The sequence below is a fragment of the Globicephala melas genome, chromosome 12 (assembly GCF_963455315.2).
Source record: "Globicephala melas chromosome 12, mGloMel1.2, whole genome shotgun sequence".
Classification (NCBI taxonomy): Eukaryota; Metazoa; Chordata; class Mammalia; order Artiodactyla; family Delphinidae; genus Globicephala; species Globicephala melas.
In genome coordinates, this window is record NC_083325.1 from 5,323,161 (window position 1) to 5,344,198 (window position 21,038).

A 21,038-nucleotide genomic window follows, 5' to 3' on the forward strand; every position below is an offset into this window, starting at 1 on the left:
TTTCTGGAACCACCACCTTAGATCCCTGCCTTGTGGGCGTATAATCAGGACCTCTCGTTCCCCGTCACAACTTGTGGACAGATGGCTACAGTCTTGGAAGCCCAAGGATTAGGAACACAGTGACAGATTTAGAAAATGGCACTCTCTCAACGTTTGCCACAGCCTAAGAAGAAGAAGGAGACTCTTGGCCTTAAGGTGGAGACGCCGACAGGCTGCACGCGAGCGCCAGCGAAGAAGAGGATGCGTTCTCGGCCCAGCGATGCAGCCCCTGGCCCAGGGGGTTCCGCGCCGAGGGATGGAGAGCAGCGTCTCGGCCACCAGCAGAGGGCGCAGTGGCGCCGTGGGGAGGACCCACGTGTCGTCTGATGTCTCCAAGTCGGGGGGGGGGTGAACCTCGCTTTTCCTGGGTCTCAAGAGAGGAAATGCTTTTCTCTTTCCCAAGGTTCTTCACCCACGGGGCGACTTTCTTTTCCTCTCGATGTCATCCTGTTACACAGGCAGGAAATTCTGTTCACTTGGCTGTTGGGAAGACTTCTGCCCTGCGGTCACAAAACAACAAATAAAACGAATTGACCCAGAAGTTAGGCAATCAAAGAAGAGCCGAAATCGCTACTCGATAAAGCCTGTCGATTGAAGAAAGCGGACTATCATTCCTGCGTGGTGACCCGCAGGCTGGGAAGCTGGATCTGTGTTTGTCTAATTACTTTGGAAACACGTAAGTGGGTCATTAAACAATCGAGGGACTGGGCTCCACATTTCGAAAAAATTGAGCAAAACTAAACAGAATAGAATAGAACCAATAATAGAACAGAAAATTTTTTCATTCTTTTGTGTGCGTGCGTGTGTTTACTGGGTTGCAATGTAAAACATATCTAATTCTGTAGTTCGCAGTTTAAAAAATGTGAAAGCTGCTGGTAGATGATGCAAGTCCTTCAGCCAAATCCTGGGAATCCAGGCTCTGCAGCCCTGGTCTGTCTTGCACGTGGCTTGGTCTGGGTAGCTGGCCATGTTTGATAGATATTTTGAAAAATCATCCAGCCCCTGCCCAAGCCTCAGTCCTTATTAATGTTTTTATTTTCCAGAAAGACGCTAAGGGGAGTGACGGCAGAGATGGTGGTGTTTGGGGGGAGGGCGAGTAAATCCCGCTGATACAGCACTAAAAACAGAGGGAAATGGGGGGAAATGGGGGTCAGAGGGCCCGCGGGAACCACAGCACCATCACCATATGAATCTTCCATCCCCAGGGTTTTCCAGGTAAGTTCAGGGACAACATGAATAAATCAATAAAACAGTAGATCCCAGTGATGCAGATTAAGAAATAATACATCCACTGAGTAAGGGGGAACATTTTTTCTTTTGCACATTATCCTCACATTTTTCTATAACTGTAACCACACTTTGGGTTTTGCCAGTTTTTCAGTTGACACCAGCGCCAAGGTATAAATACTTAAATGGTGACCAGCTGGTTACTTAGATGTAATAGAAACAGGTTTTAATTTTCTCAATGGATAAAAAAGAACTTTGATCACTTTCATGAGTGCTCAACAAATACAACTATTATGTATATTTCAAAATTGAGAATGAAATTTTCTTCCTGGTCTGCTGACATTTGCAACAGTTATAGCTTATTATTTCACTGTGGACACAGAGGGGAAGGGGCACAGGCACAGGCTTCCTGCCCACCGAGACCCCAGGCTCTCACCCCATCCAGCTCTCCTCTGTGGCTGAGCCCAGCTGGGTCTCCAGAATCCCACCCCCAGCCCCTCCTGCAGCAGGAAATTGGAAGCAGGCAGAGAAGATGAGACAGACCGAAACACAGCATGACCCATCCAGCGAAACACTTTAGTGCCGCCTGTTTCAGCCGGTGTGAGTGCACTCTTAACCCCCTTGGCCCCATTTTGGGCCTGAAATCCGAAAAGATGCACTTATGTGTCTTCTGAGGGGGGTGGGAGATGGGGGCTGGGCAGCCTCCTGATAAAGACAAGAAAACCTCCACCCTGTGGTCCAATCATCTGATGGTGTCTCCCGGTGGATTCCCTTTTCTCTTGCTCTCCCTTCTCCTTCGGTAAAAGCTTTTTGGTCCTTGCAGATAAGTGTCAGCTCTGCTCCTAAGAATGGTTAGGCCAGAGCATCAAGGGTGAGCAGTGGCCACTGTCATTAACAAGAGAGCCTCTGACAAAGACCGCTTAGAATGCAAACCCTTCCCCAGCAGTCAAGAGAGGCAGGAAAAACAAAACAGCTGCTTGTCATATTAAAGCAGCTTGCTTACACCCTGCCAAAGTAGAAAAGAGCTAATTTTTGTGTTTTGTCAGAGTTTGAGTCAATGGTTGACCCAAACCAACAGATTATCTAGGAAAAAATAGACACATTACTGAAAAACCTACCTGAATGGATTGGTTTTGTGCCGGCAAACATGCAGATTATGGGTTCCGCACTTCCCTTTACCACTCACAGGCAGGCATTGTGTTGGCTTTCTCGATTTTGTGGATTTGAGTTAAAAAATAGTAATACCAATAAAAGAGCCTTTGGGGAGAGGTGACTCAGGACAAGACCCAGGGCTACAAGGTCTGCTTTCCCCTTCCTCTCAGAGGAGGAAGAGGACGGGACAAGGGTTCAGTTTCACTACGACAACGTCAGCATCCCTTAGAAGCTGCCTGGGTTCGGCAAGAGAGAAGGGATGGACGCACTCAGAGTTTCCCTCCTTGAAGGGCTCCAGAAGAATTCCTGTTGAGATCTGTGGCTTCCAGCAGTTCAGGCCCAATGTCCTGCCGCTCTGAGAGCCCGGGTCACCACCCGACCCAGCCCGTCACTTATTCCAGATGTTGTGGCTTTGTCGTCTATAGAATAGTCTCTAAAAAAGGAAACCAGGGAGGAATTATCCACTTTCTTAACTTTCCAGACACAGCCCTGGATGAATCAACCACACAAATGAGTGTTGGAGGAAAGTTTATAAACATGAAGCAGGATGGAGAGCTGAGGAAAGGTCAGCGGCCTGGGACACAGCAGGAAGCCTGGTGAGTCAGTGTGCGGGGGGGCATGGGGGATGGCAGGAGGCACGAAGGGACAGGGGCTCCGCTGCCCACCCCCCCCATTAGTCAGACAGTGCCTCGTGGAACCACAGAGCGTGCCAAGCACTTACACGTGTGTATCTGCATCTCAGTCTTTTGGGAAAAGACCAGCCCTTCCTGGACCCTTTAAATGATGTGACTCAGTCTTCACCCTGCCCTTTCTCATGGGCAGACTCACGGCGTTTGAGGTGGGAGACCAAAGGAAGTGGGTTTTGTGGCCAGCTCAGTCATTACAGGAAGGTGAACCAAAAGGTAATGAGGGGTGCAGCACCTGTATTTCACCTTCACTCTGACCTATTCACCTCTCACTGTAACCGAGCAGGACCCCATGGGGCCTTCCCAGGACAGACCTCCCCCGCCATCATATCCTCCGCCGTAGCTCCTCTCTGAAGTACCCAGGTAACAGTATCTGAGGCACATTTCCTCAGTTGTTGTTACAGATGTAAAAAACCTCCCCCTCTCCAACAAATGGAAGATGTGAACCGATGACCGTGAGCACATAGCCCCAGGCCTCCTGGAGCCTAAGGACTGATAATGTTTTGTTCTGTTTTGTTTTTAAATATTTATTTATTTGGACGTTCAGGGTCTTAGTTGCGGCATGTGGATCTAGTTCCCTGATCAGGGATCGAACCTGGCCCCCCTGCATTGGGAGCACGGAGTCTTAACCACTGGACCACCGGGGAAGTCCCAAGACTGATAGTGTTAACCCCTGTGACACCACCCTGCTACCTTACCATCAGCTAATCAGAGAATTGTGCACAAGCTGATCACAGCCCCTGCCACACCCCTCCCTCACCTGGCTTTTCAAAGTGCTTCGGGAGACTCAAGACGGAGGAGCTGTATGTATACGTATAGCTGATTCACTTTGTTATACAGCAGAAACTAACACAACCTTGTAAAGCAATTATACTCCAATAAAGGTGTTAAAATAAAGAACACCAATCCCATCCATGAGGGCTCCTCGCTCAAGACCTAATCACCTCCCAAGGCCTCACCTCCTAAAGCATGACGTTGGGTGTTAGGATTCCAACATATGAATTTTGCGGACAGGAACGTTCTCACCACAGCAGCCACCTTTGAATGCTGTTGTTGTCAACCACAGAATAAGAGAGTTGGACTATATCTAAGCTCCAACAGTTTGGGTCTTTGAAAGTAATGATAAGAGTTTACAGCTCAATTTTAGTGTCAGAAATCTTTGTGACTTGCTAAATCATAAACTGACCTGTGATGAGAGTGTGCTGGCTAACTGAAAGACGGCTTTTGTTTGCTTGGATTAGAAGTACATCCTCTTGGTGTGGTAACTGCATCTATCATGTGTGGCTCAGAATTCTGGCTGGCGTAGGCCAGCTGGGAAACTAAGTGAGTAATTACTTATTTTGGTCTGACAGGTAGAGTCTTTCAAAGCATGGGGCCCACCAGCAGGGTGATTCACGGGCAATCTCAGTGGCACCAGAGTTGGTCCCCACAGGGGACCCCAAAGTTGCTTCCAGTGCCAAGGTGCTCAGACTGCGGGGTCACAGGTATTTATTTGCATTTGAGGAGTGAGGGGCTCAGAGACACAGCAAATATTCCCTGAGGACAAGGGCCTTGCACAACTGGTCAGGCATGAAGAGTGAGGGCCATTACCTTTGCCAGCCCTACCCAAGCCCACACTGCCCTCCTGTATCCTGGCTACCCAGCCCAACCAGGGCCACACCACATGCCAAACCACCTGACATCTGAACTGTCGCTCTACAACCCTCCACGTCCCATCCCCAGGGGCTCAAACGCTAATGCTCCAGGCTCATCAGTGTTCAAGAGTGTTCAGCGCCAGTCAGTGAACGAGGGCTTCGGGAGAGGTAATGTCTTTCCCTAAAGAAGTAGCTCTGACCAAAATGAGCAAATAAACACAGTCCTTTCCACGAGTACCAACCGTAAGCCTCAAGCGAATGGCCCAAATGCAATGCATCCTAATTTAAGTGTGAGCCACCACATGACAACCAACTCTCCATCACGGGGTGATGAACCCCACGTTGGCCTCCCGCTTGCTGTCCATGAGGTCGGAGGGCGTGTGCTTTAGCAGCTGGACGGGAGGAGAAGGTGGCCACCTTTTGGGTGGCATGTGATACCTCACTTTTTTCCAGAACTTGGTCTTTGCACACTGTGACTGCTCTGTGAAGTCCCCACTCCACTGGATGGCCCCATGCTTCTGTTTGATGTACTGAATGGACTCTGGCAAGGTTGTATAGTCCTTGACCTTCTCCAGTTCAATCAGAATGACCTTTATCCCATCCTGGATGAGAACATTGTAGACTGCGATTTGTTCTTCTGACATGTTCCTTAATAGGTCAAGGCTCAGCGCTTCGGGAACTATGATGATGATCAGTCTTCTGCACAGCTTAATATTTTCATCAGTGACATCGACCACAGCTGGAAATAAAGAAAGAAGATGCAGGACATCTCATGATGAAAAGAGCCACAGACCATGCACTACTCAGAACAAGGATCTTATCATGTCTAACTTTGTATCTCCAAACTCAGCTAAAGGTTTGGTATATATTAGAGGATAAATACTTTTTAAAAAGCAACAGACTTTTAAAGGATAGGACACATGTAGTTAGCTCAAATGTTGTACTAATCTTTATTTGTGTTTTCCTCTTGTGCTTCATAGCTATTTAAATGACCAGGGCTTAAAAGACTAACTTGAAACCACGTAACATATCCTAATGATTTCTTGGGAAGGGGAGGGGAAAGTTCTTGAAATATCCAACTACGGATAAAACTTGGTCTTTTTTCAAAACAAAGGCCAAGTTTTATATCCTCCTTATGCTTAGGATATAAGAATAGACTGTAACCACCCCAAGAGCACTTCTTTCTTCTCTTTGGTTTATTTTAATATTTCTAGTGCCTACAACATTACCTGGCACATAGCAGATGCTCAATAAATATTTGTTGAAGAAGTGAATGAATGAATAAATATTGATACGCTTATGAAATGAGAGCTCTTCTGCAGGTTTATAACAAGCACTGGATCACATTTTCATTTCTTCATGGAGGATGATTTCATAACTTGAAAAGATGTGATAAGCTATGGATAGGAGCAGCCTACAAATCCAAAGTTCTTAGAAACCTTTTAAAATGACCCAGAACAGGCCACTAGGTAGTAATCTTGGTTTCCTGGTGATATTTCAAATATCAGCTGTTTACTGTATCGCCGTCTAAGAAAGAGAAGGTATAGGATAAGAGGGATGTTTTCATCTGTTGAGTAGCTGATATGTGCTAAGCTCCATACTGGTCCCTACTCAGGTTTTACCTCATTTAATTCTCTCAACTGAGTCAGGGAAGCATTCTCAACCCCATTTGACAGATGGGACAACTGAGGTTCAGTGATGTTAACTGCATTTCCCAAAGCTACTCTCCTATTAAAAGGGGGAAATAAATAACTTCTATTTTATTTAGGTAGGGCAGGGCTGGAGAGAGTTGAAGTTTATAAAACCAGCCTTAAACATGAGCTCTTTTACAAATTCAACTTGACAGAAAATACTCAGCGGTTAGTCTCAAGGGTGTGACAGCAAATGACCAGTTGTCCCTTTTTCGTCTCTTGGCCAAGGCTGTGTATGTCATCATCCAGCGGTTCATACAAATGGGTCAACCACCTCCTTACCCAAAGTGAAAGTCACATGATTTCAACCAGGAATCCCCGTTATCCTGTTGTAGGGATGAGCCTAATGAGAGAAGAGAGCCTGGTCTTACCTCCTCAGCTCTGGGGCTGTGGGCAGGGGAGTGAAAGGCTCCCTGTGGTTCTGTGGGAAAGGCAAGCATAGCTCCTTCTGTCTGTAAAGTCAAAAACAGAGAGGTTCCTTTCCTTTTTTTTTTTTGGCTGCATTGCAGCATGCGGGATATTAGTTCCCCGACCAGGGATCAAACCTGTGCCCTCTGCCGTGGAAGCACGTAGTCCTAACCACTGGACCAGCAGGGAATTTCAGTTCCTTTCTATTTTATTCATTTCTTATTTTTATACCTCATTTAAAACATACCTTGTCCAGGAAAGTCATCCCTGCCAAATATAAATAACTTGTATCCACACTGCCTCTCCAGCACCTCGGGGAGAATCTTCAGCACCAGAGTGTCCACATCATGGCTGTGGCTTTCTCTTTGAGGCTTGGGGTACAAGACGTATGCATCATACAGCTTCCCATCTGAAAAGGAAATGGGACAAGCTCGTGAAATTGTTCCTACCAAATTATGTGCACAAAGTGAACATCTGAGTTGCTATCATGGTGTCTTTTTCCTTGGGTTCAATGACTTCCGGGTGCCTCGTTGGCTGACTCATTGCCAAGCACTGCATCTCATTCTTTCAACACTTTAAATTTTCACTCCAATCTCTTCTTTCAGGCATGGTTGTTTGAGGATAAGTTGAATGTAATTCATCTTTGTTTCTCTAGAGGTAAGGTGTCTTTTTCCCCTGGCTTCATTCAGAATTTTTTATTCTGTAGTTTGAAAATGATATGCCTAGGTGTAGTTTCGTTTGTTTGTCTTTGGTATTTATCCTAATTGGAGTGCTCTGAGCTTCCTGGATCTGTGGTTTGGTATCTGACATGAATTTGGAGAAATTCTCAGTAATTAGTGTTTGAAATATTTCTGTTCCTCTCTTTCTTCTCCTACTGGTATTCCCATTACATGTATGTTACACTCTTTGTAGTTGTCTCACAGTCATTGGATATTTTGTTCTGTTTTTTTATTTTTTCCGGTCTTTGCTTTTCAGTTTTGGAGGTTTCTACTGAGGTATCCTCAAGCCCAGAGATTCTTTTCTTAGCAGTGTCTGGTCTAGTAATAAGCCCATCAGAAGCATTCTTCATTTTTGTTTGTTTTCTGCTAGCATTTCTTTTTGGTTATTTCTTACTATTCCCATCTGTTTACATTGCCCATCTGTTCTTGCATGCTGTCTACTTTATCCTTTAGAGTCCTAAGCATAGTAATCATAGTTGTTTTAAATTCACAGTATGATAATTCCAACATCCCCACCATATCTAGTTCTAATGCTTGCTCTGTCTCTTCAAATTGTGGGGGGGTTTTTTGTCCTCTAATAGGCCTTATAGTTTTTCTTGATAGCTGGATGTGATCTACCAGGTAAAAGGAATTGCTCTAAGTAGGTCTTTAGCAACATGTGGTGAGGAATGGAAAGAGGGGAAGTATTCTCTAGTCCTATGATTAGATCTCAGTCTTTTAGTGAGCCTATGCCTCTGGACTATGAAATTCACAAATGTTTCTCAGTGTTTTCTCCGCCCTTAGGTTGGGCAGGATGGCTAGAGAGGGCTGGAGTTTGTTATTTCCCTTTGCTCAGGCCAGTCAGGCCCCTGATAAAACCCCAGCAGGTTAGGCTCTCATTAACTAGTGTATCCCGAGGGCAGTCCTTGTTAAGAACAGAATGCTCTGGTGTCTTTTCCCCTCTCCCTCTCCCCTTTCCCCTCTCCCTGCTGGAAGCACATAATGGAATTTTTCTCTGATATTTACCATCAGAGCTTGGTCAGGCTCCTGGAAGTAAAACTCACGAAAGTGTGAGGGCCCCTTTATGATTGGGTCCCTGAAGAGGGTTCCCAGACCCAATTGCAATATGTGTGTGTGGAGGTTTCCCCACACCAACAAGCAATTCTTGGATGCCAGCAGGGTGTCTAAGAATTCAACTCCATTCTGACACTTTCTACCCAGAGATAGAATCAGATTGCACAGGGAAAGGGCTCAGTCCCACAAGATCACATTCCACTTCAGACGCCCAGTTGTTACCTGTGCTTCTGACCAAGGCGCTCCAAACTGGAGGTTCCAACGACTCCCCCCGACCCACCCCAATGTAAGCAGCTCCTTGAAGGAAGCAGCTCTTTGCAGGAGGCCCTTTTGTCCTGTCGCTCTAGCAAAGCTATATTTTAACTTAACCTTTACGCCAGGTGCCTCCATGCTTAACTAACCTCTGGCCAAAGCACACCTTTCGACTCTTTTGATCACACAAGGCCTCGCCTAACCTGTTGATTCTTTTCTTAGAAGTAGAAATGAAGAATAAATAATTAACAGATGACTACATCTCTTCCCCAGCTTCCCCTTCAGTAATCTCACAAGCAGACTGTGTGCACAAGATAGCATCTAAAGAAAGATCATGAGGAGTCAACAAGCCTGCAAGCAGTGGGAGATGGTGAAGAATCTGACCCCCTTTCTCAGTGATTAACTGAGATTATTTCCCCTTTTCCCTTTAACACTTTCATGGCCACGCGGAATCTTTGGAGTTGGTTCTGGGACACCAGTCCTCCTTCTCCCCTGGTTGCCGGCCTCCTGAATAAAGCACCATTTCCTTTTCTACCCAACCCTTGTCTCTCGAGTATTGGCTTTCGAGCGAGTTTGGTAACACTAATTCAGGATACCAGGAGCGAGTCCAGGGTGTTACCTGTACTCCGGACCAATTGGCTATAAACCAGATTCCCACGACCCCCTCCTTGGGTTCGATTAATTTGCTAGAACAGACTCAGAGAAGCATGTTACTTACTAGACCACTGACTTATTATATAAGGATTTTAAAGGGTATGAAATCAACAGCCAGATGAGGAGATGTACAGGGCAACGGATGGAGAAGGGGATAGAGCATCCACGCCCTCTCTGGGGGGCACCACTCTCCCCAAACTCTACCTGCTCACCAGCCCAGAAGTTCTCCAGAGCCTGTCCTTCCAGGTTTTATGGAGGCTTCATTACACAGGCTCGATTGATTAAATGAGGAGAAGGAAGCTTCACAAAGCTCATCCCTGATTCATCCTGTGCAGCTGTGTCAGATGGTAGTTTCCAAAAATAGCCCCAGCAGTATTTCCAGTCCCATATGTTCTCTCTGCACTTTGCCACACCCCACAGAGAGGCAGAATCTGTTTCGCCTTCCTTAGAATTGGGTAAGACTCTGCGGCTGCCTTGACAAGTGAACAAGGTAGAATTGATACTAGAAATTCAGGGTCTGAGTCATCAAAAAAATAATGGCTTCTACCTAGCTCTGCTGTTCTTGAAACACTAGCCCTTGGAAGCCGTCGCATGCTGTGAGGAAGCCCAGTGTAGTAGCCCCCATTGAGCGATTACTTGGAGAGGAGCCCAGGCCACCAGTCAACAGCCCAAATCAGCTGCTTGTCTTCCAGCTGAAGCCCCAGGCATCACGGGGCTGAGAAAGGCCACCTCCGCTTTGCCCGTCCGCACCCCTGACCCACAGAATCTATAAGCAAAATAAGTGGTGGTTTTATGCCGTAAAGTTTTGAGGTAATTTGATTCCCAGCCACAGTAACTGGGCCGGGATTGGGGAAATAACAATGAATAGCAACAAATAACAATGAGGGGGACCACTCCCCGCAACTGTCTACATCATCAAGAAAATTACAGAGACACAGACCTACTAGTGAGTTTCCTAAGGAAAGTGGGCCCTGCTCTCTCTGTGGAATGGTGGGGAAACAGGGCACCCAGGTTCTGGTGAAGTCCCTTTCATTTTCTAAGGAGATTCATCCCTACTTTTGATGTTAAAGCATCTGTGTACACCCTCATTGGCTGTTGGCAAAAATAGTCATTTGTTTGCACAACTTAATGTTTATGAAAGTTGCCTAAAGATGATTTGATTCCCTACTTCTCTCAATACGATGTTGTTAAATTTTAAACCTGATCAAACTGGTCCCGTGGAAAAATCAGACGGAATCAATTTGACCTTCAGGTAAGCGCGCTAACTGAATTGCATGAGTTTTTGGCATTTTTGCCCTAGCATGAAGACACTGGAGAAAAGGCACATTAAACAAGCTTTTACATTTACCATAGGAATTTTGTTGCAAGCAAAGTTCATTACATCACATGCTTTAAAAACAAGATCTCACTACAAAACAATTTTCCTGAGGAATTGGCCCAGAAAAAGCCATGTGCTCTCCTGAGCGAATGAAAAGTTTGTATAAACAGTGCCATGAACCTTGTCATGGCTTTGCCTTCACTTTTAAAGCAAGAGCATCTTTAAAAACCATCCAAGGTGGGTCATTAACTGTCCCCTGCCCTGCTTATGTTATCATTCTACCCTTTGTTCACTGTACCTGTTTTGTTTTTGTTTTTAATTTATTTTATTTTTGGCTGCGTTGGGTCTTCGTTGCTGCGCGCAGGCTTTTCTCTAGTTGCGGCGAGCGGGGGGCTACTCTTTGCTGTGTTGCGCGGGCTTCTCATTGCGGTGGCTTCTCTTGTTGCCAAGCATGGGCTCTAGGCACATGGGCTTCAGTAGCTGTGGCTCACGGGCTCAGTTGCTATGCGGCATGTGGGATCTTCCTGGACCAGGGCTCGAACCCGTGTCCCCTGCATTGGCAGGAGGATTCCCAACCACTGAGCCACCAGGGAAGCCCTTGTTTTTGTTTTTAATCATCTGTTCTACAGGTGCATTCCCCACAAACCCATTTGGAATAAGGTGAGGCATAGACACATCTCTCACGTAGATTTGTAAACGAATCCTTAGATTCGTGTACACACATGCACACGTGGGATAAGAATTTTTAAACTCCCTCCTGTGAGTTAACAGACAATACACAGAGCTCCTGGACTTAGCCAGGCCTGTCCATGACTCAATAAAACTGTGAGTTATACACACCTCACTATTAATCACAGCTGCGGCTTGACGAGTCTGGTTGGAATAAACAACTTATCACGAGAAGGACACATGTTCTCTCTCTCCCTCACTTGTATTTGTTGTCCATTACTCCACATGTTCTCAACTAACCAGAAAATATCCTCAAGGGACACAAAACTGGAAACAGCATCTGGGACTCATCTCAAGGTCTCATCACTAACTCACTGTTGAAGTCACACTCAAAGAGGACTCACAGTGCAGTTCTCAGAGCCTGAGCTGGAGGAAATTTAATCACCAAGCGTGCGTGTACTTTTCTGACTTAAAAGGAAGAAGACCGCTGGCTGACTGTAGGTTCCCATCTCCAAATCCTCAGCCCGCCGGTACCAAATCTGGGCAGCAGCCCAGTCTGAGCAGAGGGTGGGGCTCCCTGAGTCAATCAACTGTCCAGCTTCCCCTGCTCAGGGTGAGGCACAATTCCTTTTTTCTCTTCCTGCTACACTTGACCTCACTCGTGGCGGTTTCACCACACACTCGGCATTCACGCTCCGGGGATCCCGGTAGGTCAGGGAGGGAGTTCCGGGGACAACACTGAACCCACGCAGTCCCCTGTCAGTCAACAAACAAAGCATCTCTGTGTCAGAAAAGACAAGCAGCCGTGCTGCCCTGAGGTGTCTTCTCACACAGATGCAGGAGGACCACAGGCAGAGGTGGGCTTACGCAGAGTAGGCGCCACAGGGGCCAGGGCCCAGCTCAGCGCCCGCAACGCTGAAAGAGCTTCAGGCTGCATTGGACATGCAACGCCGATTTCCACAAGTGAATTGTGCCGTCAAAGAAACAAAAACAAAACCAGAGTCTGGTTCCTTCCAGGTTGCTCAAGGGCCGCCAATTCTGAATTCTGAAATTTAACTTAAACTCCAAGTTAGGATACTTACGGTTTATCAAACATGTGGACAGACACGTGGTTTTATATGCCAAGCAGGCACTCAGTATGACTACCACCCTTCTGTGTAATAGGGATTCCTAAAACGCGCTGGGACCCACCCCACCTCCTTGAGTTCCCAGCAACACTGCAAGTCTATGGACTTGAAAGGGACGCGTTTGTGTATCTCCGTGCAGGAAAGCCGCACGGACCTCTCTCAGCCATGTGTGACTTTTTTATCCAGTTAGGACACGTTAAAGCAGACGCATTACTTTTGTGCGAGGCCTTGACTGATCACATCTATTCTGAGATACAAAGAAAATAGCACAGAGTTAAAAGCACAGTGATGGGGGGCTTCCCTGGTGGCGCAGTGGTGGAGAGTCCGCCTGCCGATGCAGGGGACGCAGGTTCGTGCCCCGGTCCGGGAAGATCCCACATGCCGCGGAGCGGCTGGGCCCGTGAGCCATGGCCGCTGAGCCTGTGCGTCCGGAGCCTGTGCTCCGTAACGGGAGAGGCCATAGCAGTGAGAGGCCCGCGTACCGCAAAAAAAAAAAAAAAAGCAGCACAGTGATGGGAAATGCCGGATCCTCAGATTCGGGACCACACGGGCACTTCTCCGGTGACTAGTGCCGGCAGGACGCGGCTCCCCACGCCAAAGTGAACCCCCTGGCAGAGCAGCAGGGGCAGGTTGCCTGGACCTTCAGACATGGGAGCCCCCTGCACCTCAGGACCCTCAGTGCTTTCCTGAGCTTCAACTCTGCTATTCCTACAGGACTCTGTGAGGCAGGCTCTGATCATGGTCCCCTCCCCTCCTCTCCCCTCCCCTCCCCTTCCCTTCCCTCCCCTCCCCTTCCCTCCCCTCCCCTCCTCTTCCCTTCCTCCCTCCCTCCCTCCTTTCCACCTATACCTAAGAAAGAGAAGAGAATTAAATACCTAAATCACACAGGGAGTAAGTGGAGAACTCAAATTCAAACCCAGGTCTGTCTCTCTCCAAACCTGAAAGTTGGAGATAAATCTTTTTGGGCCCCCAGCCCAGGCCCAGAAGGAGCTGCAAACACAGGCAACTCCTTGCTCTCTGTGACATAAATTCTGCATGCACGTGTGCTGTGTTGAAAACGTACCGTAGACAGAGCCCACGCTGCTCCAAGAGAAATTTTTGTCTTTTGCCTACACCAGTGGACGTGAGAACCTTCCTAAAACAGTTGCACTGGGAGCCAGAAGACAATCTGCCAGGTCACTCCTAGCTTGCAAGCCTTACGCGATTGTACAGTGCTGGTGGCTACGGGCAAATCCTTTCTCTAAAGTACGAGAAGCCCCAGGGAGATGCTCTCCTCTAAAGTTGCCGACAACACGAAAGGCAAGCTAGTAAAGATGGTCAAGTATATTTACAACCGTTATGCGGACGAGCAGATTCCAGGACGATGCACGTTTCAATGGCTACTCACCTTCTATGGGCCCTGCAGAATGCAAGGCACTTCGATACCAAAGTACAACGTCGATCTTAAAAACGTTGTAGATACACACTGCAGACACCGCCACGCTGGTCAAAACAAGAAGCCCTCCTATCAAGTAAGCGCGAAAATCTGGAACTACAAATGACAGCAAAAAAAAAAAAAAAAAACCCAATAAATAATAAAATAATAATACTACGAAGAGTCAATTATACACTTAACTTACACAAGTCCCATTACATACGCCAAATGGCTATTAGATGGCAGAGAGGGGAACACTTAATTATTCCTTTACAGTTAAGTACTAGGTATGGGGGGTAGAATAATTTGGCCTTGACCTTGAATTTGGGGAAGAAAATGTGCTCTTGGGAATCTGGAGAGGGAAATTCTGCAGACCCCCAGCTCCAGACGGTGGATGTGGCATGGCTCTGACCGCAGGAAGACTGCTCACCTATCAAAGCACACATGGCCAGGTCCTCCTTACTCAACACTAGACTCTCCGTAGGTGGAGCCTGAGAACCTTTACTGGGAAAGTTCCCCAGGTGGTTCTGTTGCATGTTCTTGATTATACTACTGTTATAACCGCCTTCCCAGTTACTCAAACTTGAGCAGCAGGACCCCCGTCATAAATAAAGAACCTTCAGTTGCCTCCCTTGGAAGCCATCTCCGTGGCTTCATAAGACTGGCCGAGAGCCAGACTCCCACTTCATCCCCTCTGGGCCAGCAGAGGCCAGGCTGGGCCCCTGTCTGCAAGACATGGTCTCAGGAAGGGCGTTTACACCCTGCTCTCTTTTGTGAGCACATTGCCAAGCAATTAAAGCAAAAGCAGTGGGCAAGAGATGACCAAGGAGAAGAACCAGTTTCTCTGCGACTCCAAGTCCCCTCAAAGCATGCTCCTACCTATCTGAAAAGAGGGACAGCACAGCTTTCTGCCTCCCCACAGCCCAGAGCGCTGCTGTCAAAGGAGGCTCTAGGAAGGAGAGAACTAGAAAAGAGGAAGTGGGAAAGGGGAAGAGAAATCCTCCCCATTCTTAGAATCCACCGCACATCCACCACTTCCTTCATTGGCCCCCTCCCTGGTCCTCCGGTCCCCACTGGAAAGTGCGTGTGTGTAGGAGGGTGGGCGGGAGGGGGGAGGGGAGCTTACTAAAGAGCTGATCACAACCTGCCCTAGGCCACACCACGTTGCAAACATTTTGCAAAGAAATCTCTATGCGTGCTTGTATGTCTTCAAATACATGGCATAATAAAGCACAATAACTAAAAACACACTCTGTGTCCCCCAAATTAATCCATTGATTAAGTCGCAGCATAGCCAAGTGGATCTGCTCTGCACGCTGATGCCCATTTGGTCCTGACCGTGTGTTTGAACCTCTAGCTTCTATCTGTTGGATGGAATCACCTCCTCCCACTGCCACCTCCCACTTCTATGCTTTTTACCAGCTCTTGGAGCAACGGTGCCACCTCTCCCCTCGGGAAGACCTGTGTCTGGGGACCTTTACTGTACACATCGGGGATCTTGGCATTACAAATGGTCATGATAAAAAGACCATGGCCACAATATTCATGAGATTCAAAAAGCCTCTGGTAAGTAAACAGGAGCGTTGGCCTGAAATTCTTGGGTTGATCATTCGCTGCATTCAGGAGTGTCGACACCCTCTGCTCTATAATTGAGCTAAAAGACAATGAAATTCCAAACAGGAAGTTAATGAATAAGTTCAAAGGAAGTATTGGCTTTGAAACGGAAATAAATGGAAAACTCTCTGTTGAGACATCAGGTGTCCTATTGAAGGCCCTATTTAAGGGGGTATTTACCTCTTGGGTCCACATGGCTACCACCAGCCTTAAACTGAGATGGTAGCTGAGAACAAGTGATTAAAGGAAATTCATAGAAGAGCACACCCAACCCAAACAACTCTCTAGAGAGCCTGCTTCCGATAATCCAAATATGATTCACATCTGAAGGTGTCTTCAACAAAAATCAGGAAGTCCAATGGAGAAGTTGTAACCTTACTTCAGGTCCCAAGGAAACCAACAAGAGGCTTGGATTTTTTTTTTTTTTTTTTGTGGTATGCGGGCCTCTCACTGTTGTGGCCTCTCCCGTTGCAGAGCACAGCCTCCGGACGCGCAGGCTCAGCGGCCATGGCTCACAGGCCCAGCTGCTCTGAGGCATGTGGGATCTTCCCGGACTGGGGCACGAACCCGGGTCCCCTGCATCGGCAGGTGGACTCTCAACCACTGCGCCACCAGGGAAGCCCAAGAGGCTTGGATTTAAGAGGGTTTGTTCCTAAGAATTTAGGGAAAACAAAACAGAGTGCACATGTCCAAATATACATTGCATGTGAGATATGAAATAAGTGTTGATAGGAACAAAGATGAATTTAGTAAGCGTAGGTTTCCTAACTAACCTAAAACAAAGGAGATTAAGGACATGTCCCCTCTCCTGTACGATCAGCAGGTGTTAATTGATAACATCATTAGTTGCTCTGAGCCTGGACTTTGCCTCAGAATCCTTCTGAACACAGTGCTTCCACGTGGTTATTACCTATAAGGCAGTATTGACATAGAAATTGACACTGGTCTTCCTCAGTCTAGGTTGGGGCAGACTTCAGTTATAACCACTTCAGGTCTTGTGCAATTTTCAAGGCTTCCCACAATCAGGTTCCCCTCTTTTCTCTGGTGTGGACCCTGAGGCACTCGCTCCAGCAATTTTACTCCTAATGATGTATCACAAAGGAATGCTTCTACATAAGCACCAGGACCAACACACAAGAATTTCCATAGCATCATGATTTGTTAACAGTCCCAAACTGGAAACAACTCAAATGACCACATAGTTAAAGTAGAATGGATACACTGTAACCTAGTTATTCAATGGAACAGGATTCAGCACTGAAAATGAATGAACTTCTGCTACACGCTACATCACCGTTGCCTCAGTGAACCCTGTAAACCTAAGAAGAGAAGCAACACATCAAAGAAAACCTACTATGTAACTCTCTTTATAGAAAGTTCAAAATCTGTCCAGTAAGCAGTTGGAAATGCAGAGGTGCCACATGGGAAGGGAAAATGTCATTGGAGATGTGGAATTTGTTTCACACACACAGGGATGACAGTTGAAACCATGAGGAAAAGGGATAATATCAGAGAGGAGTGTATAGAAAGAGTGGCTCTGAGGATAGAATCACCCAGATGTACCATAGAGGGAGATGGGATGCACATGACTGATTGGGGGAAAGTGATCCCAAACGACTTTCTATGACCTTTCCCGATACATTTAAGAATTGAAAGTTTTTCTCGAGATTATGATTTCATCCTCCACTATTTACTCTCTGGTTCCATCACCTCCAATGGATAATCAACACACTCTGTACAGTGTTAAGTGCACAATCTGTGTACGCACATGGAATTGGAAGCCTTCCTGCTCCAATATCAGAATTCAGCCTCTACAGATAATTTTACAAAGTTACATGATAAAAATATACGTTAGCACTTTATTTTTACATCACATGGTTTATAATAAACAACCTAAAAGCTGAAAATCACAAGTACATGATTATAAAAGTTGAGCAAGCGGGTTTAATAAAGGAATACTTCTGTTTTCTAGAGGTCTGATGCCTAAAATCTCAATGCATATTAATAGGGAGCTTTCTAATGACACTGGAGTGAAGCCACAGCCTGACCCCAAGAACATGATCAGACAGGGTATCAGCTTTTATCTAGATTTCATATTGAGTTTTCCTATTTAATACCACTCTGCTGCCTCACACCAAACATTTAAAGTCACTCCTCTTTCATTTGTGTTTCCTTGCCATCACCTGTAACACTGAGCAGAACGCATCCCACTAGAGTATTACCTGGGAGTTTTAGTATAACGTAAGCTGCAGACACTCCAGCATGGCATGTGAACGGGCGGCCATAATCTTCCATTTTCACTTCTAAGAAGGTTATGTTCACTGTGTAAAACATGTGTCCTTGAGAAACAGTGTAGTTTCTATGAAAGAAGAGCCAGTCATTAATATGTACATGAGTTGTATTTAACCAACATATTTTATAAGCTTTTGTCTGGAGAATAAAGTTCGTTCCTGGAGAACACTTGGGGCCATCATTTCACCCTAAATACACCCTGCTGGCTCAATGAGGTGACGGATTGTGTAACACCAAATTTGCATTTTCTTCTGGACGGCGATGCAGAAGTGTAGTCCTTTTAATTAGAGACACCATCCTCAGCCCAAAGGGGCCTTCCCCTATCCCTCTCCACTCATCCTAACCTACCTCCACTGCAAAGCCCAACACAAGTTCTTCTGCCTTTTGGCTTCGTCAGTCTCGTTTCATACCACTCCACTTAAACCACCATAAATTGGGTTTACACCACTCCGTTAGCTAACGATCATGCATCGTCTCTCCCAAGAATCCCCGTGTTGTGGCCATTTTGCTATTTAAGCCTTGAAGGCCCATGGCCTTCCTAAATAGGGATGAGACTCATTGAAAGGAGTAGCGGAGAGAAACCGATCTTGCTGCTTGAAGCCATACTTTGTTGTTTTGCCTCCTCTCTCTGTGATCCAAGCAGGATTAATAACATGAGCATCTTCTCTGAACCAGAGGCTTGACCCCACAGTACTGAAAAGGGCTTTGAAAGCTACAACCAAAAGGAGTGAGGGGAGAGACAGTGAAAGCCACCTCAAATAAAGCAGTACCAGCACCAAAATCATTTAGATGGAGAAATTCTTGCTAGGTTTTAGGGAAGCCAGAAAAGCAAAACACCTACTCGATTCCTTCTTGAATTCGTTTAGATTCCTTGTAGTAAACATCGACCAATGTATTATTGACCTTCCAGCAGCGCGGGTTTGTGTTACCCCATGCGTCTGTTATATTGCAGTCCACGATGAGGGTGGAGCCTGTGCAAGCAAATTCGTAAACACACAATGAAAACACTCCCAAAGTGACCTGCTTAACAAAGGCACCTTGCTTCTGAGCCTTGAATATATTTCAATGACCAAAAATGTCCCCCTGAGGTCAATGTTCATCTACTGTACATTATTCTCTCCCTGGATTGAGAGAACAAGGACACATGATCTTCCAGGATGCCTATTGTACAGAGACAGGAATAAGCTGTCAAACGTCACCAGCTTGAGACCAATTTCCCCACAATATCGGGGCACACACACTGCTTCTACTCTCAGTAAACTTAGCAAAGTTTACAAAGTATGTCACACACGTATTCTCATTCAGTCTTCTTATCTTTCAGACACTCCTACCAGGCAGAAAAGGGGCAGAGCTATTATCTCCATCTTATAGATGAGAACACTGAGGTTCAGACAGATCAAGTGCTTTGCCCAAGGTCACACCTTAGAGGAAGGAACGAGATGTGACTCTGGTTTCCTAATTCCGAATCCAGTGATATTTCTACTTTAGCATTTGTGACCCCTAACCTTTCTCTCTTCTCTTTATCCTGCCTCCACACGCATTCAAAAATCATATTAAATAAATTTACATTTCATCTTATTTTGCCCCCAAAGCCTAATAAATTCGATCTATTTACTACATGTAAAAAAATTACTGTACTTCTAACAGTCTACTTTAACTTTCTTTACTCTAGGTGGTATTTTTTTTTAATTTGTAAAATATAACACAGTTATGGTAGAAAGTATAGAGTATAAGTGTAAAGTTACTGAATTATTAAAAATCAAATATGCACATCACCTTCACCTCATCAAGAAAATACTATATTGCCAAAACGCCAGAAGCCGCCCACTTGCTGTCCTTATTTTATATTTTATCACTTCCTACTCATGCCTGAACCCTGGCATCCAATGATCGATGTTTAGTTGGTGATGCTCACCCATGCTGTTCCATGACACCGATGCTGTCACCATAGTCCATACAGACAATGGACCATACTAGTTCTTTTTTTTTTTTTTTAACATCTTTATTGGAGTATAATTGCTTTACACTGTTCTGTTAGTTTCTGCTGCATAACAAAGTGAATCAGCTATATGTATACATATAAACCCATATCCCCTCCCTCTTGCATCTCCCTCCCTCCCACCCTCCCTATCCCACCCCTCTAGGTGGTCACAAAGCACCAAGCTGATCTCCCTGTGCTATGCGGCTGCTTCCCAGTAGCTATCTAGTTTACATTTTGTAGTTTATATATGTCCATGCCACTCTCACTTCTTCCCAGCTAACCCTTCCCCCCCCGTGTCCTCAAGTCCATTCTCTATGTCGGCATCTTTATTCCTGTCCTGCCCCTAGGTTCATCAGAACCATTTTTGTTTTGGATTCCGTATATATGTGTTAGCACACCGTATTTGTTTTTCTTTATCTGACTTACTTCACTCTGTATGACAGACTCTAGGTCCACCTACCTCACTACAAATAACTTAATTTCATTTCTTTTTATGCCTGAGTAATATTTCATTGTGTATATGTGCCACATCTTCTTTATCCATTCATCTGTCGATGGACACTTAGGTGGCTTCCATGTCCTGGCTATTGTAAATGCAGCGAACATTTGGTGCATGTATCTTTTAGAATTATCGTTTTCTCAGGGTATATGCCCAGTAGTGGGATTGCTGGGTCATATGGTAGTTCCATTTTTAGTTTTCTAAGGAACCTCCATACTGTTCTTCATAGTGGCTGTATCAATTTACATTCCCACCAACAGTGCAGGAGGTTTCCCTTTTCTCCACACCCTCTCCAGCATTTATTGTTTGTAGAATTTTTGTTGATGGCCATTCTGACCGGTGTGAGGTGATACCTCATTGTGGTTTTCATTTGCCTTTCTCTAATGATTAGTGATGTTGAGCATCCTTTCATGTGATTGTTGACAATCTGCATATCTTCTTTGGAGAAATGTCTGTTTAGGTCTTCTGTCCATTTTTGTATTGGGTTGTTTGATTTTTTGATATTGAGCTGCATGAGCTCCTTGTATATTTTGGAGATTAATCCTTTGTCAATTGCTTTGTTTGCAAATATTTTCTCCCATTTTGAGGGTTGTCATTTCATCTTGTTTA

The 21,038-nt window shown here is 45.8% G+C and overlaps 1 protein-coding gene and 1 long non-coding RNA gene across 3 annotated transcripts in view; one reads left to right on the forward strand and one right to left on the reverse strand.

Moving 5' to 3' along the window:
• Positions 1 to 472: 472 nt before the first annotated feature.
• On the forward strand, positions 473 to 9,348 carry LOC115843093 (uncharacterized). Of its 2 annotated transcripts, none has more exons than XR_011377898.1 (4): positions 473 to 715; positions 2,900 to 3,014; positions 5,395 to 5,599; positions 9,135 to 9,348. It is a non-coding gene; the product is annotated as an uncharacterized lncRNA (long non-coding RNA). The 2 variants fall into 2 exon arrangements; XR_009566237.2 differs by having other exon boundaries at positions 5,395 to 5,594.
• IL1RL2 (interleukin 1 receptor like 2) overlaps positions 4,660 to 21,038 on the reverse strand; it is a 47,709-nt gene continuing 31,330 nt past the window's right edge. The window contains exons 7-11 of the mRNA XM_030838718.3: positions 18,791 to 18,920; positions 17,880 to 18,016; positions 14,017 to 14,160; positions 7,085 to 7,246; positions 4,660 to 5,477 (exon numbers count right to left, since the gene is read on the reverse strand). Coding sequence (XP_030694578.1) covers positions 5,059 to 5,477; positions 7,085 to 7,246; positions 14,017 to 14,160; positions 17,880 to 18,016; positions 18,791 to 18,920 — 992 coding nt within the window. The 3' untranslated portion in view covers positions 4,660 to 5,058. The remainder of the gene's footprint in view (positions 5,478 to 7,084; positions 7,247 to 14,016; positions 14,161 to 17,879; positions 18,017 to 18,790; positions 18,921 to 21,038) is intronic.